This window comes from Pomacea canaliculata, linkage group LG3, assembly GCF_003073045.1.
Source record: "Pomacea canaliculata isolate SZHN2017 linkage group LG3, ASM307304v1, whole genome shotgun sequence".
NCBI classification, from domain to species: domain Eukaryota; kingdom Metazoa; phylum Mollusca; class Gastropoda; order Architaenioglossa; family Ampullariidae; genus Pomacea; species Pomacea canaliculata.
In genome coordinates, this window is record NC_037592.1 from 8,624,240 (window position 1) to 8,650,690 (window position 26,451).

Below are 26,451 nucleotides of genomic sequence, written 5' to 3' on the forward strand. Positions count from 1 at the left end.
GAAAGAAATACAGTTTTTATTTCTAGGTTATCCGTTTCTTTCATTTCTAGGTTATCCGTTGCTTCCACAGTAAACCGAATGGATACATTATAGCTAGGAAAGAAAAAATCGAAGACTAAATCCAATGATGATGATGATGATGATGATGATGATGATGATGATGATGATGATGATGATGATGATGTGGTTACATTAATGCTTGTTGTGATAACGACTTTCGAGCGTTCGGCAAAAATCGCATGCAGCTACAGATGTCTGGGATGCAATGAACGACAGATCGAAGTTGTCCCAGGCAGAATGAATTGAAGAGAGGTGGATGAATTACGGAAGAAAAATATTGTTGCACAATGCTAGCTGCTCCTGGTCCCAGCAACTGTGATCATTGAAACCGTTGAATAAAAGCAAGTATACGGCAGGCCTGCCACAAAATAATTTCTGTTAAGAATCGGGTTGACAAATCGAAGGAGAAGTGTCATACATTACACACCTCTCGTACACGGGTGAGCACGCGCGTACTCCAACACACAAACATACACACACCTCGAAATAACCGTCCATTCTCCCCCGCAAATCTTAGAAAACTTGAAATAGTTCTGACGTCACAGCAAAGTGTGGACCACATGAATAAATAAATGACCCCTCCAAGACTCTTCTTCCTGGCTAGAAAACAATCACCCTGCTCTCTTCTTTTTCGCTTTTTTTCCAACTTTGCGATTCGTTAGGTTTGTCTTATTCCCTCCCCTTTCGCCAGTTCTTTTTGGAATACTTTTTTTTTGTTTGTTTTTCTTTTTTTATCTTGCGATTGTGTGACTTGTGTTGCTTCCACTCTTCTGCTCTCGTGATTGTATGGCAATGTTTCTCTTGACACTTTTCCGAGTTTCTTCCCCATATCCTGGTAATAATGAGCCACAGTAGGATTTTCCACACCGTAAAGAAAGTATTTATTATTTATTTTAGGAAGACAAACTTATCCAGAAAGATCTTATTATTGATACATGATGTTTCAAAGACGGGAAGGACTAGGTTCCAGGATGTAGAATAGCTTCTGGTCCTGCCTCTAGCTTCCAGGGCGACACAGGCAGATGGAAAAGTAATTAAAGATACACGAAGAAAGTAAATACACAAAAATACGAAGCGATTAATAAATGATTATAAAAATTCTCTCTCAGTGACAATATTTAGCTGCGAGCAGTAAATACCGCAATACCTGTCTATAAGGATGTTAGCTACAATGTTAGTGCCAGTCACTTGGAGCTTGAAGGAGAGAAATATTAGGTCTTAAAGGTTAGAAGATGAGATGGACATACGAAAGAAAAAAGGGAAATGTTTTAAAGGTGGATGTGTAAGAATGAAGAGAACAGAAGATAGATAAATAAAAGAGTGCGTGAGACAGAGGATTTAGTGTGTGTGTGTGTGTGGGGGTGGATAGAGAGATGAGAGAGACAAAGAAGGATATAAAGGAATTCAGAAACAAAGAGAAAATTTATTTAAATATCGGGATTTAAAAAAAATTAACTAAAAACAACTACCTAATTTTTTTAAAAGAAAGAAGCAAAAAAAAAAAAAAGATTTCTGTGGTTTTGTTGCCGCTTCCTTACATTGTGACATGCATCAACCTATCATTGTGGTGCTATGATATATAATGGTATTAGCTTAGTAAGATATTTCACAGACAATTCTTTGGATGTCAATGTGTGCACGTGTACTGTGTGCGTGCGTGTGTGTGTGTTCTCAAGCACTACTTCGCCGTCCACGTGTGTTTGTGTGTCTGTTTCCACCCAAGGATGCTCGCGAGCCCTCAATCGGATTAAACACCCCGACAATCGCTGTTTTCACCTGTCGTCTCCTCTTTGATCTACGTGTCAAGGTTTCGCAGGCAGCAGACAGGTAGATTAATAGCTGTGCCTTCGCATGATGAGCAAGATGTTTGCTGAGACACCAACGTCGAGAAAGATAAATGTCAGGCATGGCGCCCTGGCCTTTGTGCTGTCGCCAACTTTGATCTCGAAGGAAACCAAAAACAACATCTTTAGCTTTCAGTGACAGTCTGTTCACTCTCTCCCTCGGTTCCATCGCTTTTTGGGCCATCATAGAGAGAGAAGAGAGGAGAGAGAAGACAGAAGAGGGACGAGAGAAGAGGGACGAGAGAAGAGAGGAGAGGAACGAGAGAAGAGAGAAGAGAGAAGAGAGAAGATTCTCTGTGTGTGTCTGTGTGTGTCTGTACTTTGCCCGTTCATCTGCACGTCCCGATGTGTACACAGCGATAAAGATCGACGATTCTAGGACATGAATTTGTTGTCTCTCTTTATATCGATATTCTTGAACTTTTGTGGTTTCGAGTTTACAAAAAAAAAAAAAAAAAAAAAAAAAAAAAAATCACCTGCCACAGATCGTTTAGAAAAATCCTACCTAACTTCCAGAGGGAAGTGAACACGATCCGACGGAAAAGATTCCGCCATTGTTACCAACAGCACTTGAAAAAGAACTGTAGATGTTATAAATAATAATTTATTGTCTAACATGTATTAAACTTTTACAAACTTTTTATATAAAACATATCTAACATTTTAATGGAGAAAGTCGTTTTTCTATGAAAGCTGTTGATAGTTATGCTTTAAATCTTACATTAAAAGGATTGGACACCCAGCCACCCACTAACCCACCCACCTACCTACCCACACACAAACACATAATTTCACATTTCCCAGCATCCTCTAGTGTTTTCGTAACAACACCAATCATCGTAGTGTCAGCAGGACTCCCCCATTCGCACGTCACAGTCAAAAGATTTTTCGTGTAGACACAACCGTCGCCCACGTGAAAATAGACTGAAAATAGACTGCTGTCGCCTCTTTCACCATTTTGTAGGTCACGTGACAGAAAAGATTCTGTCAGGTCTGCTGACTGCTACTTCTCTGAAGGGCAGCACCTTTATTTTATATATAGAGCACTTTTTGAAACGCTGTTATATCAACATAAAATAATTAAGCAACCTGAGTTTTCTATTTTGAAATAAAGACGCGATCAGGGTAGCATACCCAAGAATCAGCTACCCGGATGCACAGAGCCCTGATTCTATTGCAGTCAGCCAGAAAAAAAAAAACGAATTTCTTATTATGTATGATTTTTTTAAAAAGCAAATTGTACTCATAAGGACTACTAAGACTGTCTTTTCCAGTTCATTGATTCGGAGATGTCTGTCAACTGAAAAACAACTGAAAACAACAACAACAACAACAACAACAACAACAAAATAACTGAAAATGTTTGTTCAAGTCTACTAGTTTCGATTTTCATTGTTATTTGGTACCTATGAACTTTTTCTTCTTCTCACATTTTTTTCTTTTCTTTTTTTTTTTGTCTTCTTTGCCATCATCTTCTTGCTAAAAAATTTTCCCGTCACCCCTACCCACCCTGGAGACCCTGCACGTAACAGTCGGCGGAAGCCCCTCCATTGCAGTCTCACCTTCGGGCCGTTGGATCTCACATGGCGCTGTCTCGTTTCCGGTTTCCCTGTCCAGCCCCTCGTTTCCGGCGAGACGTCTGCCTCGTCTTGTGTGTGGCCACGTGACGTCAGTGCCGGCCTTTTCGGCGCGACTCAAAAATCTCTCATTTCGCTGGGTGACAGCACATAATGCGAGTTGATATGCTAATATTTGGCTGCTCCTTTTTCCTCCAGCCACACTGAGTTAGGGCTTCATCTGCGTTATCTCGGCAAGCTGGGGGAGGACGTAGGAAAGGATGTATGAAGTACTAGTCGCAGACTCTGTCTTTGCCCGGGTTGATATTTGCAACAAACCTCATCTTGCTGGGGTTTTATGCTCAACTTTCCATCTATTGCTTCATTTGAGTGAAACTTTGTCAGAGGGGACATCTGTGTAACGAGAAAGTGAAATTCCAGTCCCTTTCCTAACTGGACTTACCTGGACTGGCTGGTCGGTATAATGGCTGCACGACTTTCCAAATAAAGCCGATACGTGAATCGCTCGCGTTCGCTCTCTCTCCCTTTCTCATTACCATCGTTCAAATTACTACGCTGTCTATTTTTTTCTATATGTAGCATGAATTTTGTTTCTGTCTCTCTTACACACTCTTACCAACACACACACACATATATATATACACACATAAACACATCCTGAGACACACAGGCACGAAAATGTAGCTACATTTCTAAAGATATTTTAAGGTATTTGTAACATACGTAAACGATTAATATAAAAGATTTAAAAGATATAAAGAATCATTTTTGATTTATGTCTTCATCCATTTTTTTTTTGTTCCGCTTTGACACAATCCGAATGCAACAAATTTAAACCAAACATGTCGCAAAAGGGGACACCTTGCTGACAGTGAACGCTGATCACATTCTTGCCCCCTTTTTTGATGGGGCAGCTTCCCCCTTAGCCCCCTCTCTGATTCCTGAAAAGCCAAGGAAAAACCGAAACAAAGCTAAAAATAGTAGAGCAAGTAATGGAAGTATACTAGTTGTGACAAAGCACGCCACCTGGTGGCTTCAAGGACCCTGTCGGAGAGAAGAAACCATGAAGCGTGGGCGCCAGTCGTGTGGAGCACGAGAAATGCTCCTAGAACCAACAACTTCTGCCGTTTGCGCATGCGCTTGAGAACCGGATGTAGCAACCGCCTTCAGTGATGCGCAACGCGTTTCGGGTGACTAGTTGTGTGGAGACCGGGAAAGAAAAAAAAAAAGGATGGTTGAGTGGAGGGGAGGTAGGAAAAGAAGAAAAAGAGAAGATCGAAGACCATTATGGCGATGTCATGGACACGACAGCAACCCACACAACCCAAAGTTTGCCACAACGACTGGCGCGGAGCGGGTCTATTCCTCCGCTGGCAATGAACTGTGAAGACAACACTCAATTACGTACAAGGGAGGGGAAGGGAGGAGAGAAGAAAGGGGGAGGGAACTCTTCAAACAGACGTGCCGTGTGCATTTTGTCACCCACGATCGCCTTCTTTGGTTAAACGCTAATCATATGATCTCTTCATCTACGCCTTTATTTGTTTAGCCTCGTTTTTTTCCTCTTTCCTTTGTCAATTCTGTGGGTTTTTTTTTTTAATTTTTGGGTTTAGTGGTGAGGTTCTTGCCCAAGAAAAAGGAGGTGGGTTACTAAATGACGTGTTATCTAACCATGTTTGACACTTTTCTCTGACTACATGCATCGACTACAACGAGGCACGACTTGGGAGGTTCAAATGCTTGGCTCGATTCCATTTCAAATGTCATGTCTCGTGGTTCTAATCTAATTTTCCAGAAGACAGAAGTGTTTGTGGCGGATGGTACAAAGGAAAACGTTTCTTGTAGATGTGATACACTTGCATTCCCTTCCCTTCTTCCTTTCACCTCCATTTTTTTCCGTTTTCTTAGCATCTTCTCTCTGCTGCTCAGCGGTGTCCTTTCAATTTCTGTCTGGGACGATTTTGTGACAAGTCAGCTACGAGCCAGAAAAAACTCTCATTAATCGGTATGAGGTTAAAAATGTCTTGTGGTTGTCGGGGAAAACAAACAAACAAAATTGGCATATCACGCAATATCTGATCTACATAATAAAAAAATTATCTTGAAAAATTCTCTTAAACATTAACGCTGTTAAGCTCTGAGATAAATAATATGTTCTTCTTCAAGGAATTCCGGGATATAACAAGATGAAAGAAACTAAGGCGACCCTAATCGAAACTCAGAATCGATTTGGTATCTTTCCTAGAGAATACTTAAGTAAAGTTTGCACAAATAAGTATTGATACAACATGGATAATCAATATGTGTTCTTAGATTAAGAAATTATTGCTTTATTACTTCAATTATTACTTTGTTTTACCTAGAGTATATGTTAATGCACTGAGCTGCAGTAATTTTTTTTTTTTGGGGGGGGGAGGGTTTAAAGGGCACAGGCACGTGATTTATACTCCAGTTCAGACCATGCCTACACATCCAGTTAACTGAAAATTTGGAAGAAATATTGCCTGAGTTTATTTTGGACAACACGAATTCTGAACAAATAGACAATTGCACTGTTAACAATATTTTCCTAAGAAAATTTGTTATTTGAAATAAATCAATCCAAAGCGTCCGATTTTAAATCAACCATACTTTAGTTACTATAAATAGCAGAGCAAGGGGACGCGACTCCAGCCAGGACGAGTTTGAGGGTGGTGTCCCGTTGTCGTTCGCCATGTTTCTCTCACTGTTCTGGGCTTTGATTGCGTAAAGTGAACTTCGTGTCTGATTCCTAACCAGCCATTCATCACATCACCAAAGTTTTGTTACTGAAGAGTTTCACTTTCAAACAACAAAAGTATATCAGGATCAGAAGGAGACAGAACAGGTTTGTCATTTTTAACTTCATAATGATATTGTGGATCGTGTTCCTCACTTTTGTGGAGCCATTGGTGCGACTGTGGTGCCACCTGGCGTCACCTTTGACTGGGTGATACATGGCCGGTCTCAGCCTCAAAGCACAATAACATTTTATTGTTTGCCGCCAGACTGAATGATGTCCCACAAACACAGTTCCCGCAGCGCCTACAATCCAGAAGTTCCTATCATTACTCAATCTGTATCAATGACCCAACATTTAACTGAGATATATGACCAAGGTCTGTCTCGTTTTCGATATTTCTTCGAAAATTATAAAGCCGTGCACGTGGGGTACACTTTCTCATTTTCTTGCTGTCTAAATGAAAGATTGTTTGAATACTAAAAATAAACACTTTGGGTTTCCTGGAGTCAAAAAGGGTTCCCTATTTTGAATTTGTAAAAAAAAGTTATTATTGATGTTATTATTCGCTTAAGATTCTTGATTAATGTCAAAGCGCATTCTTCAACTGTTTTTATTACCGAAGTACTGTGAGATCATTTAACACTAAAAATAGCCTTTTCCTCTTCATGATCCTTTCCAACTTTCATTATTCTATCAATGACATGATGGCTGGTTTATTTCAAAAAGAGTGTATCTCTACCTCAGGGTGATTCCACCTTTGCAGGAAGGTTAAAAATGGGAGTAGAGTAGAAAGCCTGAGTACCCGGAGAAAACCTTCCACGAACAGTTGTCACATTCAGAGATAATAAGTTCATGTTTCTGAAGACCAATTCTCAACTCTTATAAGTGTCCAAGCAGTATTGATAACAGAGGGTTTTACTAATGTCCTCTCGCGTGGTATCAGTCACACCACAAACTAACAAGATGGTCCTTTAGATGGCATTCTTGTGCATCCTGTTGATCGTGAAAACGCAAACGTTCTTGAGAGGAAACAGGGAGATAATCTCTAACTGTACAAGTATTTGAAAAGTCTTTGTTTTCCACTTCAGAAAACTGGTGTCTCTTATACTCAATTAATTCCTAAATCTGGCTCAGAAAACGTCCCATGTCAACTTTTGGCTGCCATTGCTATGGAGAGGCCATGAAGACTGCAAGCTCTCCACAGAAAGGGAATTAATTCAGAAGAGAAAAAATCACATGACATATATCCTTTTGGTTGTTTTGTTTTCAGCCTTGATTTGAATCTTTTACCGCTTTTTCGATGAAACTGTTTCCATCAAACTGCTTTGAGGGCGACCTCTATAGCAGCTTAAACGGGTTCGATTCCACCTGCGATCCCCGAGCGCGTGTCGTCATGACCGGGGCTGTGTGTCGGGTTTCGCGGTTGCCTCCCTTGCTGCCCATTTGTTATCAGAGGGTTCGCTTGTGACTTGGTGGAAATAAAACCATCCCAGTGTATTTGCTAATGGGGACTTTTGAAACAGATACATCAAACCTTGTAGAACATCCTTGTTCCCGTTCTTGTGATTCTTCTTCACCGAGTATCAACCTTCGCACTTGATCCCACAGATTTTTCTCACTGGATGATGTCCTCTTGCTTGTGAGAACTGGACATGACAAACGAAGATATCCCTGCACGATCCTGCTTGTGAGTACCGCACTTAGCAAAGACATTTATCACTGCATGATGAAATCTTGTTTGTGGTTGTAGCACAGAGCAAACAAAGATGTTTCCATTTGCATGTCATCTTGTTTGTTACTGCGCACAGAAGAAGAATGGCTCCAATAAGGGCGGCGACAATTGGCCACATTCGTGTTGTGCTAATATATTAATACTGAGACCGACCACCACCCCTGGGTACACACACACACATCCACATTTTATCCAGCTTTTAAGAAAGGGAACACGAGATTCAAAGTACGTTTCACATAAAGAAACTGTGCGAGGGCAGCTTTATACTGTAGTGTTGAAAGTGGACAAGCAGTATGGCCATCTGAATTCATGTGTGTGTCCTCTTCAGGAGTCCATTAGGTATCACGATTGAAGAGAAGAAAAGGAAAGGAGAGAAATAGAGGGAAGGTGGGAGGAGGACTGACGTCATCAGGAGTGGGAGGTAGGTCAGGGTGGTGGTGGTGGTGGTGGAGGAGGACAGCAGGAGTTAAAGAGAATAGAATTGTAAGACTCTCAAGGACTGCACCAAGAAACAAGAATTGAGGGAATTATTAAATATTAATTACCGACAAAAGCCATCCAGGGAAGCAAAACTACTGGAACACGTCGAGTGAATTAGCAGGCAAGACCTGACTACTTCTCATCTCTATTGTTAGCCACGCACTTTCCGAGTTCTTTTTAATGAAGTGTTTTGTGATTACGAGACAAGCAATGGATATCTGACTTTTTACGAAAATGGAAACTTCTCTTCCTGCTTGTTGAGTCACTACAGTATGAAGGAGATATTTCCCGAAAAAAACTTTCCCAAAATGATTCACAAAATCTCAAGGTATTTTGAATAATTTCGGTTACTCTTTTTTTCTTCTATTTCTCTGGTCATTCACCCAGATTCGGGGCAGTGATATCTTGCACTGAGCTTTACCCAGGAATTAATTAAAAATGTTGGAATCCCAAAAGACCTTTTGCTAGGGTCGAATATTCGCTCGTTTCGTATGGTGTAAAAAGTTATTCCTCGGAGAAACTAAATTTTTCTCATACTAAATAGAGGTTATTAATGCGAAAAATTTAAGGTGTCTTGCTTTTAGAATTTTTTTTTTTTAAAGAACAGAGCTTGGTAGTGTTCAATGAGAGCGTAGGAAGAAATGGTTTCGTCAAGCAATCTAATAATGTAATAAGGAAAGGAAAATGACAGAAAAGAAAAAGGAAATAAAATAAATAATAAGCGAAGTCGATAAGGAAGTAAATCTGTATGTGTGTGTGTGTGTGTGTGTGTGTGTGTGTGTGTGTGTGTGTGTGTGTGTGTGTGTGTGTGTGTGTGTGTGTGTGTGTGTGTGTGTGTGTGTGAATGTCTGCGTCAATTCTTTTGTGACCTTTGCACAAATTTACCCTCGATCAATTCTCACCTTGATTTCGCAACTCTGGCAAAAGGTTTATTAGCCGATACTCGGAACAAAAATTGACCCGAGGTCTGCAAAGCCACTGCTCTTCTAGAAGGGCAACAGTCTAGGGAAAGGTTGAACATCAGCCACATCGCATGTTTCCCAATATCTCCCTTAGTCACTACGGCAACGACAGCCCCACTGTAATCCACACACCACGCGCCAAGACGAAAATCCATCACAGACTTCTACTTCGCACGTGTGCCACCAAATGAAATATTAAAAAAAAACTTTAGAATGTCACTTTTACGGATAATTACTTTATAATTACTTCCTGGTCAAGTATATTCTTGAATATGTCAAATAAATATCTTGTCATTTACTTTCTTAAGTGTAATGTATATAAACAATCAGTTTGCGTGCTTTGGAAGAATGGAATTCAGTCGTGCAAGACTAAATACAGCATTGTGAAATTAAAATTTTAAAAAATACTTTTTGAATTTTGTTTTGAAAATTCTTCGTTTATAATCCGCTATCCTCTTAACTTTTTAATTAAATCAGGCTTGTAGTTGTATGTTCCTTTTTGTGGTTTTATCTTCCCTTGTTCCTTCATTCTCTCCATCCCAATATTTTTTTAGTTTGATAATTTCTCTGATTTCCTTTAATTCTTCAACGTGAATCGATACATCCGTATTGTTTATCTTTTAAATTTGTTGATTTTTCCATCCTGAAGTTCATTCAACCTCTCTCCCGGTGGCTGCTCTTGTCTGTTTGTTGTAACGAGTAAGGAACTCTCCACCTCTTGTGTGGACAACCGCAGCTTCTATACATCCGAGTCTCTCTTCTCCATTGTAAACTATTTTCGCAGAAAGTGTCATTTTCTGGAATCAAGCGGAAGTTCGAACTGGAAAAATTTCTCTCCTGCGCGGTCTATCAGAAGACATTTTCATTTTTATTGATGACGGTTCGATTTTCTCGGACCCCGCTGGTGCAAATTTCCTTGGGCTGTTCTCCGGTACGACGACAGGACCGTCGAAATAAAAACACTTGCACGCGAGAGAAAAAAAGAGTGTTAGTGATTTCCGCTTGCCCGGCGAACCACTAATGCAAAGGTGCAGGCAATGACAGCATGATACACGGAGGGTGATGACGTTTCGTTTAAGAGGAGGTTCCTTTTCCTTTCTTATATTATTATCTTTTTCTTCTTTTAGAAACAGCCTAACGGCGACATCTAATTCATCCGGAGTCCTTGGAGGAAAAAACTCACTTTACAGGAGATAAGCTGTCTTTTATATTAAAGACTTTTTATTGAATTTGTTTTTTTTTTTTTTATAACTTGTTTGTCAGAAAGTGTATGGTCAGTAATTTGTGTAGAAGTTTCTGACTTCCGAGGGAGATAATTCTGGCTGCAGATCGTTTGAGATGTCCAGTTTCGTAAGTTAAGGAGCTGCAGGGATGGAGATAGCTGACCTGGTGTTTGAGAGAGGATGATGATGATGATGGGGATGATGATGATGAGGAGGAGGAAGATGAGGATGAGTATGATGACATGAAGGCGCATGCGCACACACCGACACGTGCACACATGACGTGCTCGTTACAAACTCCAACGAACATTTCGTGTGTCGGATGTGTGTCTGATGTCGGATGTGTGTCTGAACCCACACATCCCCCGACCCCACCCCCGGCACATGATTCACTGTCGTGGTGACAGGCAGTTAAGCCTCCGCGCCACACCCGCATCTTCATCACTTATCCTGATGCACAGAAGAATCGACAACATACAGCAACAGCAAAATACAATGAGCGATACAACCCTGTCTCACAGGCTTGGTTCTCTGTAATAAAAAAATAAAATGATCACAGAGGAAAGAACAGAAAAAAGATAAGATATGGGACTAATTATTTGTAACTCGCTTGTTGTCGTATTGCGTCACGCAGTTTAAAGGGCCACAACTGTCTCCTAATTACACTGGTGCGAGATCAATGATAATTTATTCTCTGTCTCTCTGTCTCTGTCTCTCTGTCTCTCTCTCTCAAGTCACTTATATAATAAGCTGTCGATCGTCTGCTATCACTTGTAGCTGCTGTGTGCAAAAGAGTTTATCATCATGCGACGACTTCATGCAAAAGATATATATAAAAGATATAAATTACATTTATTTATTTACTATTTATACACATTTCAGTCAGTCAGCCTTCCCATGAAAATCTCTGAGGGAACCCTTGGATAGACAGAGCCCCTAACTCTTGCCTATTGTTGGCGATAGTCTGCAGGTCCTGTACAGGACGATCAGTCTAGTCATGGACGTTCGTGTCAGTTCTTCCTCTGGACATCGAGGTGTCCAATACCCTCCCAGGTACCTTGAAGAACAGTCTTCGACGATCTGTCGTGGCGGGTCACGTGGCCAAAGACCAGCTTAAGTCGCTTGACTGTTGAGGTTGCTGGTGTCCTACTAGTGGGGCAATCTTTTTCTACAGAGTTGTTTCTTCCATCTTCTGTAAGATCCGGAGCATCCTCCTCAGGCACTTGTTCTCGAAAGCCTGGATTTTTCTTTCGGTCTCGTCGAGCAAAGTCCACGTGTCACATCCGTAGAGCAGGTTCAGCACCACCAGGGATTTGTACAGCTTGTACTTTGTAGTGAACCTTACCTTATGGCTATGCCAGATCCTATCCAGTCTAGACATTGCGCAATGTTGCTGTTGCGATCCTTTGTTGTTCTTTTGCCACCCACATCACAAAATATAGAAGGTGATCTATGTTTTTATGTTGCATTTTCCTGAAGAGAAAAAACTTAAGCAACATCTATATTTAAATAAAAACCAGTAAACCAGCGAATCAGTTTATACTCCTTAAAATAAATTGAGGACCTGACTGCCGTGAGCTGCTGCCGTTACTTAAGTACTAAATTCCGAGAACGAGTGTCTGCAAAATTCTGTGGCTGGTGAAGAAGACCTAAAACTAAAAATAAAATGTGAAATGGAAACTAAGTGATCCCAGCTTAGAGAGGAGACAAATCTCCAAACGGTCTTTATCACAAGATCGATCGTAACTTGATTAAGGTCCCGGCGACCTTCTCTCCAAGGGAGGACAGGTGTAGCAGATCGAATCGCTGCTGTGAGTTTTTTTTTCTTGTTTGGATTTTTCTTCTTTTTTTTATATTATACTCTTTGGCGCTTTCTGAAAAATCAGAGAGTGATGTGGAATTTCAAGGTCCTTTCTTGTTCTACTTTTGTAACATTCAAAAAAATTATTAATTATTTAACTGGACTATGTATGTATATGTTTGTTAGTTGCAATATTTGTTCTGCAACTGTCGGAAAGGGATTAAAAATTTCAAGATAACCTTTAACCTTCTGTCTAGCATGCGAATCTCGGATGTCTAAATGATTGCTAATGAAGTCTGGCATGCACACATGACTGTTGTGAAGTCTGACATGCTTAGGGAACCCAGACTGCTTGACTGACTTCAGAAGTTGAGCGTCCTTACATGATGACTACTGGTCGTCTGGCATGCTGACACAGGCTTAAACCACTGGTGTGAAGTCTAGCATGGAATGCTATTCTCACGAACCCTGCTCTTCTGTCACCAGCACATAAATCATTTTGCTTCGGCTTGTCTCCCTTCTTCCTTGCCTTTAGCAGGTTGTCTGCCCTTAATCACAAATTTAGCACGGTGTGTTTTATCCCCCAACAAAGCGTTAAACAGGCGGTGACACGAGCAATTGGATGTTACTGCTCAAGATTCAGTATTTTTACAGGCTGGGGATATGAAAGAATTTGAGAAGGGATCTGTATCCCTTGAAACATCTCCTACCTCCTTACCCAATACGTTTACAGGTTCGCTTGGATCGTTAATATGACAGCTTCAAAGTTTGTAACTTCTGCTTCAGAATCCGCACTTCAATCCGGGTACCACGTCATTGCACCATTATATCTGTAGTCACGTGTTTTTTTCTCCACGTGTCGATTTAAAAGAGACCTATTGGTAATTGGAAGAAATCATCCATCTTCTATCCTAATCATCAACGTGTATCTCCGGGTCGTGGTGGTGGCATCTTGATGTTGGACTGGAGCAGGAAGCTGACCTCTACAGAAAAAAGTGAAGATTACTTGCTGACCTCTTTTTTACCCTGTAAAACGATTTAATCATGGACATCTCTGCCTGAACATGTCGCTTCACTCAGTAAAACTGTTAATTGTTATCTCTTTCTCATCTTTCTCATCTACAGAATGACATCTTTACATTCTCTAGGCGCCATTGCCTGCAATCAAACGATTTTATGATGCCCGAGGTCTTAAGTGGTGTAAGTTTTAACCGATTTTAAGAAGGCTGCAGAAAGCTTCTAAAAGATGGAATATAACAGGATTAAGTCTCTCAGGGATAATCAAGCTTTTAAAAGCTTTTATGAAGTACAGAATAATCCTGTTTCCATGTATGTTTTTGTGTCTGCGGTAACACGTCTTCAACAAAACGAAAAGAAATTTATAAAAAATAAAAACAAAATATCACCAAACCTTAAGACTTGCATCAAAATTCACAGAATGACACATCTGAGCGCTTCCGCAGAGGTCGCTAGTGCATCTCCTGTCCTCACACAAGTGCATGTATTTGCAAGTCCTCATTACTATTTAATTTTCCATCGTTTCATCATCGTGAAAACACAGAATCTCGGGCAAGGACAGCGAAATTTTATGGACCGGATATCGGTTGTGCAAAGAAAGTTGGAGGGGGAAAAAAAGAAAAAAATAATCAGAAAAAGTTGTTAACTGCTAGCAGGGAAGACAACTGAGCGCCAGCCTGACCTTTCACGAATTCCGGTGCGCAAGAACTGTTTAACGGTTGGTTCTTTGACTTATTTGCGCTGAGTGTTCTGTGGGCAATGCTGCAGTCGTCTGGCAGTGCAGCAGCCCCCATGACATCAACATCACGGTTATCATGGTATTGACTAGGCCTGGACTGGTAAGTGTGAAAGCATTGCACAAAGACACCTTTGGGTATGTCGAAGAGATAGAATGTTGTTCCAGCACCTGGATTGTGACTGATGTGAGTGTAATATGAACGGACACCAACACATGTACGCACGCATGTATCTACCTACTTACATACAAACGCACGAATAAAAAAAAATCTTATTTCAAAATAAAGATAAAAAAGGACAGACTCACTCACTGCCCACTCATGATATCAATCTCTTGTATTTATTTCATCCAAACTGCGTTTCCATGCACAAGCACGTGCATACACATAATTACAGGTGTAAACATATTAGCTTTAGCACGTGCACTAAAGAGTTCGCCAACGTGCACAACTTAACACCGTCTTATCTGTTTTCTGAGTGCATATGAGTTCGTCATACAACCGATTTTTGCATTCCATTAGTTGATCTTAATCTCATTATATTTTAGGGGGAACAAAACATGAAACCCACAGTCGGGTCTCTCTCTCTCTCTTTTTTTTTATTTATTTCTTTTCTCTATTTCTTTCTTTTTCTCTATTTCTTTCTCTTTTTCTATTTATTTCTTTCTCTCTCTCTCTTTTCTAAATCTAGATTAATGACAAAAAGAAAGAAATGCGATGGCTCATAAAAACGAAAACGTAGTTTTGAAAAACAATTCTCTGCTTCAATTTTCAATCAAGATTTCAATTACTCATTTCAATTCCCTGTTAAGTTTGGGTTAAATTACGATTAGAACAATGCGTTCAAGCGTTTAATAGACTCACATCATGAATATCTTACGACTGAGTGGCTCGACTTTGGTTATTCGAGAAAAAGCAGTGAGTGGCTGGAGTCACCTTGCTGGCGTGATGATGACGGCGGCGGTGGTGGTGGTGGTGGTGGCGGTGGTGGCAATGAGACTAGGGTGTGGCACTAATCACAGGTGAACAACGGTTCTCTAGGTGAAGCTGGTTATCACCAAGCACTTTACCTGTATGTTTGAAGCTAACAAAGCTTTGTTCACTCGACTCCAGGATTCTGATAATAATTCCTGCACAGAGTTGTATTTTTTGTCACATGACAGGAAGAGTTTCCTGTCCACTTTTTTGGAATGTTCTGGAAGACCTGTGAGCCCTACGGACTTTTGGCGCTTTACCCCTGTCTACTCCTTCCAGTCTTCTTAATTCTTGTCAAGAAATTCGAGGACTGAGTGCAATAATTGCACTGGACAGTACAGCAATATCTCTACCATACATTACCTTCAACAAATATAATTTACTTATTGTGTAAACCAAGAAAACAATTCAAAACGCGTTTAGTAATTACTACCCCATCATCAAATTTATAAGAAATATTTAAATTCTTCAGAAAATATTTGACAAAAAAGGCCAAGCAAAATGCGATTGAGTCCCCTGAGACTTGTGGAAGATCCTTAAAGGCTTTTAAACCCGACCTTTGCCTCGTTACTAAGCCAACCGCCTTTTGGAGAGGAAACGATACCGTCGATGATTTTGTCGATGATACCGAACATTTTTCCGTGGTGTATGGTAGTTTCCCCGAGAGATGCCTTCTCATCCCATCATTAGAAAGATCAGCGGAAAGCTTGGAAGAAACTGCGCATGTGCAGCCTGACCCGTGACCTGAGTTTCCAGTCTCTCTTTTAACCCTTTCTTACCCCACTAATTCTAATCGCGTGTATAAACATATTTCTTTGTGTACAGTCGTTTAGGTCGTTGGTGGAGAGGGAATATGGCCTTTAAGAAGAGTAAAGACATTAATCGGACAATTATTAAGCAAAGGAAGAAGGTAGGCCGTAAAGACTAAACGAAATTGATTAATCATTATTCCTCATTTTCCACGAAGTAAAGATCGACACACTTACTCAACACGGATGTAAAACTCAATAACATTTCAGGGCCTTGGTTTCTGGAGTGTACACATGTCTTTGAAATGTCCAGCACTTCTCTGTACAGGGCTTTACATTTTGAAATTTATGACAGATGATCTTCATTTTTGAATTTACATCTTCATGTTGACATCAATATGTTTCATTCTGCTTTTAATCCAACTCTAATCAGACACGATTGTTATGCAATAGTGTGGACCTAACAGCCAAACATTGAGGTTAACACAGTTTGTTAGCTTAATAACTAGGGCATTAGAATGGTAATTTTTCTCTCAAAGATACTGAAAATTATATATATATTTGCAGATGTCATTCTTTATAAGGAGAGTCCTAACTGCTGGTATTAATTATAAGTGTGAATTGTAGCATCAAAATAAAATATTTTATCAATATAAAAATTTTTTTTTAATAAGTTAAAAAGGAGACATCTCTAGGAGTGGTAATTGAATTTTTTTCACTATAAGAGCTGTTCTCAAAGGAAGGGCAATTACTGGACATGGACAATGGCCGCATAGGTGACTCGCCCTCTAACGAACTTGACAGATGTTTTGTATTTATGACAATACACGTGTGCTTGGAGGACATGTCTTGTTCTGGCAAACACTTCCAACAATCCTTGAAGCAGCCATGCAAGCGACTGCTTCTTCTTTGCCTGCTTGTGTTTACCTGAAAGACCTTCTTCTCTCAGCACAATCAATATGGTATCTAGGTATCAATAAAGCATCACTGGGTACCTTGGAAAACAAAGACCTCTTGTAGGTCATGGCAGGACTTTGAACTTAAAACAGGAAAACATCTCTGTTTCACATACACACATGGTCATAACATCATAATGTTATCTCTGTCAGAGGAAACAAAGAAGAGGGCGAAGAGGATGAATGGATGAATCGATACATCGACGTGAAGCTAAAACATGGTGTATGGTATGATTACATCTTGTTAAATTGCCTAATTTTTTCTGTTCTTCTGCATCTCAGAGTAAGTGATGTGTAATTTTTGTTGCTTTATTACCGAATCGAAATGCATCAGCAGTATTGAGTTGAAGGGTCGGCCTTTTGATAGTGTCTGTTTTTTTTAATAATTTTTTTTTCAATTAAAGAGACTTAATCATCCTGAAGTCCCTGCACACCAAAGACAAAATACTAGGACTGAACCTCGTCAGTCCTTAATACACTTTTTTTCATTTTAAATCGTTAGCCATTAATGGGTTAAACAGAAGTGTGTACGGAGTTTTCTCTAAAAGTTTCTTCGAAAAGTTCTTTGCCTTGAACATGGGCGATAGCAGGAAGTCAATTCTTTTCCCTCTTGCTGCAGGCTGGAAACTGTCCTTTCTTTTATGATCATGTAATAAGGAGGGAGATGGAGAACCCCAGATATCCGTACCCAGATTACCGTGGCTTATTTGCCGCAAGGTCGTGGAAACTTTTTTCATTTTATTTTTCACGAATGATTTCGCTCCCTGATTGAACGGAAAACTGTCTGTACACTGCTGCCTGTCAGGCTGTCAATTTACGGCCACTTTCCTGAGCATATCGTGGAGACATTGCAGACTGAATTGCGAGTATAAACTGAAGACTTCAGTTCCTATCTTGTGGGAGGTAAATAGTTTGAGTCCGTGGTCGTAGTCGTCTGAACACTTGTCTCTCAAGATGTCGCTCTTACTCTCTGGACTGTCTGTCCGTGTGTCTGTGCATGTCCCTGACTATCTAATTTTGTCGCTGACTTGATATCTGTTCCTCTAATCGACCTCAATTCTCCTTGTTGGAGCGGTCAGATAACATGTTACCCTCAAGCCTCATTTGCATGTCTGTAAAATGTTTGTGAGATGCTTGTTGATTGCAAACATCGTCTGCGTCTTTGAGTGAAGAGACTTCCCTCCTGAATTTAAATTTTTTAAATAGTTGGTTAAGAAAACATTAATTTGGATGACATTCTGTCAACTAATATCGCCGAAATTTGTGGTAAAAACAGAATTTTATAATTGTTATTCTCCTCACTTAATATTTATTCGCATTTAGAAACTTTTACCGCGATTTAATTTCTGTTGTACTGTCTGAGAAAAGTGTCCCCAGAACATTTTCGACAAAAATCTTAATAAAGAAATGCATATTTTTCATATTTAAACAAATCATGAAACAACAAAAACAAAAAACAAAAAAAAAAAAAAAAAACAAAAAAAAAAAAAAAACAAAAAAAAACAAAACAAAAAAAAAAACAAAACAAAACAAAAAAAACAAACAAACAAACAAACAATAAATAAAACAATTAAAATTATAATATGTTTAACATGCTATTGAGAAGGCATGGCTTTTGCTATTAAACCTGGGTTTCTCAGTGTAGTTATACAACAATTCCTGGTGTAGAGGGTTTCGTGCTTTCTTTAATGTATTGTATATCCCAGAAAAGCTAAATTAATAAAACATTAGTACAGATTAAGCATGGTTGACTGAGGTATGAGTGTAATGCTATTAGAATTGTATTTAACACAAAATCTGCGTTTGGCACTGGATATTGTCAAATCTTTTTAAAGCATGATTCATCAGTGAGATCGGCAGACAGAAGAAAACATTTTGAAAAATGTTATCTACGATAGAGTCACATGCAAAACGACATCATTACTTTTCAAGGCTCATGGCAGGTTCATGGCGAGGATTAAGACAAGGTTTTTAAATTCCTCTGATTAAAAAAAAATCCTGATTTTCCTGGCCCTGAAATCAGCAAGTAAGTGCCCGGTGTAATTACCGGTGGTAAAGTGCAATGTCCATCCGCCTTCTATAAGCCGAGACGCTTAAAACAGACTTTCCACAGCCACTTTATTTGAAATAAACCATAAAACTCTTCCTCAGTGCACTTCCTGCCCGCCGGCGGCAGCCATAGCGAAATAATGAAATGAAGTCCTCGTTGATTGGCTGACGACGTGGGTTAGGGGCGTGCAGATTGGCTGGGCTGGCAGCTCACAGGGGAGAGAAGAGAGGTTGGGGAAAGTGTGAAAGGGTGCATAACCCACTGTTGCGCATAAAGTGATCTGCCTTGCTTTTCTTGACAACTTGTTATTTGACAAGATGTGGTCTGCTGTTAACTCAACCCATCATCAACGTCGCCTTGGCTGCCATTTCCTGCACCCAGAATCCTCCTGGGCTGCAGAGAATTCTGGACATACACAGAGTGTAGTTTTCTGGCATCATGTAGAAAATCTCATTTTTTGTCTGTTTGCTTGTCTTTTTCTCTGTTTCAGCTTCACAAAATTCACAAAAATCCCATTGACACAGTCTTGTTTTGTCCTGCGTGCACATTCTCCCATCATGGACGCCATATGTCCAATGGCCAAGTTTCTTGATGCTTGGGGCATGAATCTTTTCTTGTAGAAAATTCAAATCGGGGCTCACGGCATTCATCTCAAAATACAAACTGATTTTATGTCCGCGTTTAAGACCAACAAATTCAGTTCTTATCTTTCAGCTTACTCCCATTGACGACAGAGAGAAGCAAGGCATACCTAAGATGTGTACAACTTTGTAAAAATAGTCTTTTCACAAGTTTCGCTGTACACGAGTTATTTCTAGTTAAAATGTCTGTAAAATGCATGTCACTGATGTTGGCTGGAACTTTGCTTCCGTGATGGAGACAAACGTCTGAAGAGAATCGATGTTGAAATGGGTTTTCACACATAGGTGGTGAGGTAAACTCTCAGTCCCAGAAGGTGAGCAGTCAATACCTGTGGGCGAGGTTTGACTGCAAGTTTACAAAATAAGCACTTACGCAACGCATGAGAATACAAGACATTCATTCTTTCTTCTCTCTGTCTCACGAACACCAAGGTGTGGATAACCAATAGTAAAAAGTGAAACTGCTTCTGGAGTTATTCTAGAAGGTCTAACTTTATTCATATAAGTGTTCATAAATCCACAACTGTTCTTACATGTGATTTTATGTAAGCAGCAAGAACTTTGTCCACTCTAGCCACCGTCTGTGTATTGGGAAACCATTGTTAAAGAAGTCCAAGACATTCAAAACTACAATCTACGAGCCTGTCATTAAGACGGTAAGCAGTTGAGAAACCGTTAAGAAAGTCTCTAAACTTTCTTTTTGCATGCCTTTCACTTTATCTTAGAGCTGCATGTCTTTGTTTTCTGACATACTCAACATTGGAAGATAATTTTAGTTGGTTAGCGTACCTTAATATTGGCAGGTAGTTGGTTAACTTTTTTATTTGTTTCAATAATCTCTTTAAATAAATAATCGCATGGTTTTTGTCAGGTAAAGACTCTGTTAGGAATTACCAAGATGAAATTGCTGATCTTAGGAGTACCAAGGATACTTGTAATGTTGATCTCTGAAGGTCGGGTGGATGAAAATTACTCACGCGACATTATCTAAAAGAGCTGGGTAAATATCTGGGTGCAGAACTTCTTGCCAAGATGCCATAACACATCCCTCTACTTTATTGAAAATGTCGATTTGTCTGAAGGTCGGTCATTTTTTACAAGGTGTGCACTTCTGAAGGACATAGATATGCAAATTTCACAGCAGTGCGGTCTTAACATTATCTCCACACCACCCGTTTAAGACATTTTCAGGGAGAAGCAAGGGTGGCAAAATGAAAAGGGATAATACTTATATTTGGATAATTTTGTGAAACTCTACATTCACTGCTTTTACCTACAGTACTGCCTCCTTTTTTTATTTTTTTTTATTTTTCTGGGAAAACTTGTCTGTTCATTTATTTACAGGGCACAGTATCTATGCTCTGTATTTCCACCTGCTCATAGAGATGCCAGAAAAATATTCTATTTACGGAGACAGTTTTAACTTCTTAACACATTTTGAGGCCTTAAAAATGTTTTGTGCAAGTTGATTAAAAAATAAAGTAGTCGTAATTCTGCTTTAAAGTAAGACAAAATATGTTTAGTTAAACTGATATGAAATATTTATTTTGAAAATGTTTCCATAATTCCTCTTATGTTTGCTTCATTTTAAGTTGGAAATCATTGGACCCACGGTTCTATATCCTGTCTACACTTTTTGCGATGCTTTGTTACTTTGATTGAGAAAAAGGCAAAGCAATTCAACTTCATTTTGATTAAATGTGAATGATTAAAAAGGTTTTAAAAATTAGTTACGACAATTTCGATTTGTTTTGTTATAAGCGGTTTCATTTCTTAAATCTTGTGGAATGTGTATAATGGCGATGGAAAGGGACAAGAACAACACATATGACCAAAAGTTTCGAATACCCTGATAGCATTTAAACTTTTCATAAGCGTTTACAAAGGATTTTCTGCCATTTGTAAAAGTTTAAAATGTTTAAATATTATCTAGGTAGTTATGTTGCAATTGTTTCACTTTAAGTTGTCCCTTGCGATGCCAGACTTGTTCTTGACAAGAAAAATGTGGACAAACGTTTGTCCAAGTTTGGCAAAGTTTTTACAGGACGGTTTTAAAACATTTTTCTAAACTTGAGACTACATTTTCATGATCAAACCTTGGTTGTCTACATCTTGAGAAAGAAGGAAGATTTCGTAGCCTGGTGGTTAGTGTGCCTGTCCCGTAGTTGACACCCTCTCTAGTCTGTCTTGAACTTCGCACCACCCAGCAGCTGAGATTCAGACATGGAAGCCTGATTATAAATATTGTGAAAGGTAAAGATGACAAAAGGATAAGGTTAGGTCCTGGCTACTTCTAGACACAGTAAACCGCTCACGATTACTGGGCTATGAAATTTATTACAATCACCTTTACTTTCACCTTCACCTTTAGAATTCATTGGGTCATGATTTTAGGTTCTGTGGATTGAGAAACATCTTGACAAGACCCCGCCTACTTCACACCGTTTGCACAGGTGTTGGTAGACAGCCGCCTGCTGACTGCAGGAAAAAATCTTCTCTGTAAATATCTTTCCTTATTTTAAGAGTGTTGCGAGAAGTCACGGGGAATCGACGAAGACGACGAGGCTGGTGGAGGCAGAGTCAGGCATCACGCGCCTACATGGCGTGTCATTCATACGTTTTGCAATCTATTGACCTAACACCTTCACACCTTCCTTTTTTTGTCTCTCGCTCCGTGTGATGCAATGCTCTCTCTTTGCGCTGGCACGTTCGTGCGCTGATTGAGTGATAAACGTGTGAGTGTTGTGAAGAGTGGCACAAGAGGTATCGATTTCGTTTTAACATTTTTTTGAAGGAAAAGGGAGTTGAATATCACTGACTGAATAATCACTGAATATCATTGGGTAGCCTCGAGGAGACGAAGTGTTTAAAAAAATTACACGCACACACACATACAGAAGAGAAGTGAGAAGATGAGAAAGGCAGAAAAATAAAAGGACGTATAAAATTTAGACTAATAAACATGTACAGTACTGCAGTCTACAAGAAGAATTACAATAACTTAAGGAAACCGGAAAAAAATATTTGTTATGCTTTTATAGATGATAATAAAGAATACGATAAAGTAATGGGTTTAGGCGTAGACCAACAAAGCGTGTTCCAACCATCAGTTAAGAAAAAAAAAAAAAGTTCAACTTATTTCACACGCACGCCTCAATTCTCTTCTCGCTTGGGTGAGGGCTAGTCACGTGACTATAAGTCAGCCAATCGTTTTTGATCGCGTCCGTGGTTTCGCGCGAGTCTGAACACGAATGCATTGTATTTCACATCCGTCTCAAGGCTGCTTAGCGCACGAGTGTTAGTTTGAGAGAAAGAGAGAGGGAGAGAGAAACAAAAAAAAAAAAAAGTGAGTGATTGATAATGAGGAGAGATTTTTTAAAATTCAAAAGAAGTTGGAGAGTCCGGAGACTAACACAGAGTTGGTATACAGCCCCACCTCAACCACAACCGTCCCCACCCCTCCTGCGTCGCTCCTTCCATCCACCCGGTGTCGCCAGCCTCTCTCCAGACGCGGCAGATGTGACGTCACAAACGCTGCGCGCATGGGCGCTGACGGCTGCGAGCTGCTGGGTTTCCAGCCTGCGAGTTGTTGCACGTTGCGGCTAATCGAAACTGCTGCTGATGAGGCTATAAAAACATGGAGGGACCGATGGCGGAGTAGTAAATGAGACTGACGACTCCAGGCTGCGCGTTGTTTTAAAGGGAAGGAAACGCTAGCGGGGGATTCCACAACCAAGGTGATTTGTCTTCTCCTAATCTTTATCCGTTTTTCGTTATCTCACGTTTTAGGATTCAAGTGTTTGCTCGTGAAAATTCAAAGTATTAATAAAATTAGTTTAGACGATTGTCGTGTTTTGTTCTAAACTGGATTAGTTTATTAAATTAATTTATTGGATAAATCTTGTCGACTTTAATTATTGGAATCAGAATTGGATTATGGTCAGAGTTTCGACACGAGTTATTTTGTTTCGGTCAAAATGTTTCATGGTCTTGCTGTTTATCATAAGAATATTAACTTTTTCTGTGGCCGTTTAAATTATTACAACCCGAAACATAACTCCTTAAAAAGAAGCGCTTTATGACTTTTTCATATTTCAGTTTTTGTTTACACAACAAATGTGATGTTGGTGTTTGTGGATGTAGTCGTGCATCTGCGTATATTGGTGCGTTTGTGTGTCTGAAAACATGCGGTTGGATGTAAATAAGATCTCAGATTAAGGTCAGAGGCTATTGTTTGTGAAGGCATGCGATGATTTCTCTTGCCTAATAGTTATAATAAGTACTCTTCTTTCTCTCTCTCTCTCCACACATACACCACACAGACAGTAGGGGCTGGAGGTAAAGTTCTTATAGCCTCATGTTTACGGTGTTGTAATTCGAAAGACCTTAAGGTTTTTTTAAGTAGAGAATATAGAAATAATTAATTAATTTTCATGCATTATAATAAATATATAATTTTATTGAAGTAATAATTGAAATTTATATAATAAATATTGAAATAAATACAAGAACATTTCCTGGATTAACTGAGTATTCTTTAATTAATCTTCACATTTCGTATTTTTGCCCTTTAGTCTGCAGAATTAATTCTTTTTTGTTGAGGTTCGGCTTGTAGAATCAGTGGCAAAATTGAAAATAAATGTGAGAGCAGTTGCATTTTTAGACAATCGTCAATGGAACGAGAGACAAGCAGAATTGGACTCGGTGAAGACGGGATGGAGAGGGGAGAAAGGGAAGTCATGAGGATGAAAAGAAAAAAAGTGAATTTTGGTGCTCTTACAATGGGCATACAACTTAATGCCACATAGAATGAAAAAGAGAAAATGATAGAGAAGAAATTTAAGAAAGCAGGAGGGACTGGGACATATCTGTCTTTTTGTTGGTTTTATTTCATATCGTTAAAGCAAACTCCGGACTGTCGTTGCAGGTAATGAGATACTAAGAACACCTGACGAGGGCTGCAGGCAACACCTTCCTCACGAATTGGCAAGAGAAGAGACCCCATAATGGAAATTCTAAACCTCGCCGTGCTTTCTACTGGCGGTCTGCGCTGTCCTCCACCTGTCCCTCGCCGACGAGGCCCTGTCGTCTGCCTCCGACCAGAAGCCAGAGGCGCCCCGCAGACCGATGACGTGGCCATTTTGCAGGACGGCGAGTCGCTAGAGAAGAGATGGCCCCACGACCAGTGGGCAGCGGCCAACAACTGGCGCAAGAAGTGGATGGCAATGAACCCGTGGGGCAAGCGCTGGACCAATCAGTTCGCTACGTGGGGCAAGCGGAACTGGAACGAACGACCTTTCGCTACTTGGGGCAAACGCCGACCGGACTGGAACTTCGCCACCTGGGGTAAACGAGCCTGGAATGATCGACAGTTCGCCACCTGGGGAAAACGGGCTTGGAACAACCGACAGTTTGCCACGTGGGGCAAGCGTGCTGGGGACTCTCTGCCTGAGGGCTCCTCCCCCAACGACGTCGCCGACCTAGACTTCCCGGAGAAAAAAGCCTGGAACCAGTTTGTCACCTGGGGCAAGAGAGTTCCATCTGATGACGTCAACAAGCGCTGGAACACCATGGCGACCTGGGGAAAACGGAGCAGCAGCGGTGACGACATCAGTAACCACGAAGACGCCATTTCCAACGGCAGCGGCCTGGACAGCGAGCAGCAGCAGCATCACCAGCAGCTACAGCAGCAGGGGGCCTTGTCTTCTGACGCCGCCGCCGACAAGCGTTGGAACTCTTTTGCCACGTGGGGCAAAAAGTGGAATACCATGTCCACCTGGGGCAAGCGGGACAACAATGCCGAGGACGCGGACTCGCTGGACAAGAGGTGGAGGAGCATGGCCACCTGGGGCAAGCGGGACAGTGCCGATCAGGGTGAGGCCAGGTACAAGCGGAGTAGGCTGGGTCCTTGGGGCAAGCGCGTGCGCGCGGAGGGGTGGTCCGTCATGCCCACCTGGGGCAAGCGGGGCAGAGGTCAGTGGGGCGTCCTGTCCACGTGGGGCAAGCGGGCGGCCGGAGACAGACCCGGCAGCGGCGACGACTTGGCTCCGTCCACAGACGACGTACTGCTACGGCTGTTCGACAGGGACGGTTAGTAACGTTGTGCCTCCACTACGTTCTTAATCACTCCACTACGTTGTGTAGTAACTGCTGCGTGGTTTTGTTTTCATATGTGTTCGAAAAAGAAATTCATCAAATATGAATACTGTTGTCGAAGTACTTTTTTATTTTCTGGCTTGACTTTTTTTTCCTCGTCGATCTCATTAATCACCTTTTAGTTGTTCAGCACTCAGTTATCAGTTGACATATTCGCAAACGAGCACCGGATTATTGAACTTCCACCCGTTAATTAGGGACAGGATATTATATATTAACCGACACAAACATGAATTAATAACTAACTATAATGGGTTTAGTTAGACAAAGAAATAAACATAAAAAGCGATAACCAACCAGACAAATAAGCAACAAAAATAAAACAAATAAATAAACAACAAATAAATGAAAGAATAAAGGAAAGAAATAAGCAAACTAGTAAAAAAAATTCGACCCAAAAAAAAAAACAAAAAACAAAAAAAAACAGAACAAACAACAAAAACCAAAAAAAAAAAAAAAAAAAACCAAACAAAAACAAAGTACTTCAAACCATACATAAAACTTAAACAATAATAACATAAAATAACATTACATAAATATAGTCAACACATTTCCATCGGATGGGCGACAAACTAACACCTTTTGTCCTCAGCCTTCCACCCGTATTTCTTCCACCAACCAATCGAAATTACAGAGCTCAGAACCCAAAGTATGTAAAAACAAGTCACTAAACACATCTATCTGTGGAAAAAACAGAGATTAAGGAGAGAAACTGTAGTACCCGCGCCTC

At 40.3% G+C, this 26,451-nt stretch overlaps 1 protein-coding gene across 3 annotated transcripts in view; it reads left to right on the forward strand.

The window, feature by feature from the left end:
- LOC112560214 (prothoracicostatic peptide-like) overlaps positions 1 to 26,451 on the forward strand; it is a 63,554-nt gene that overhangs the window by 29,891 nt on the left and 7,212 nt on the right. For 2 of the 3 annotated variants that reach the window (XM_025231878.1, XM_025231880.1), the window contains exon 2: positions 24,493 to 25,655. In XM_025231878.1, coding sequence (XP_025087663.1) covers positions 24,572 to 25,655 — 1,084 coding nt within the window. In that variant the 5' untranslated portion in view covers positions 24,493 to 24,571. Of the gene's footprint in view, positions 1 to 23,190; positions 23,303 to 24,492; positions 25,656 to 26,451 lie in introns of those variants that run through there. The other variant, XM_025231879.1, reaches the window with a different exon arrangement.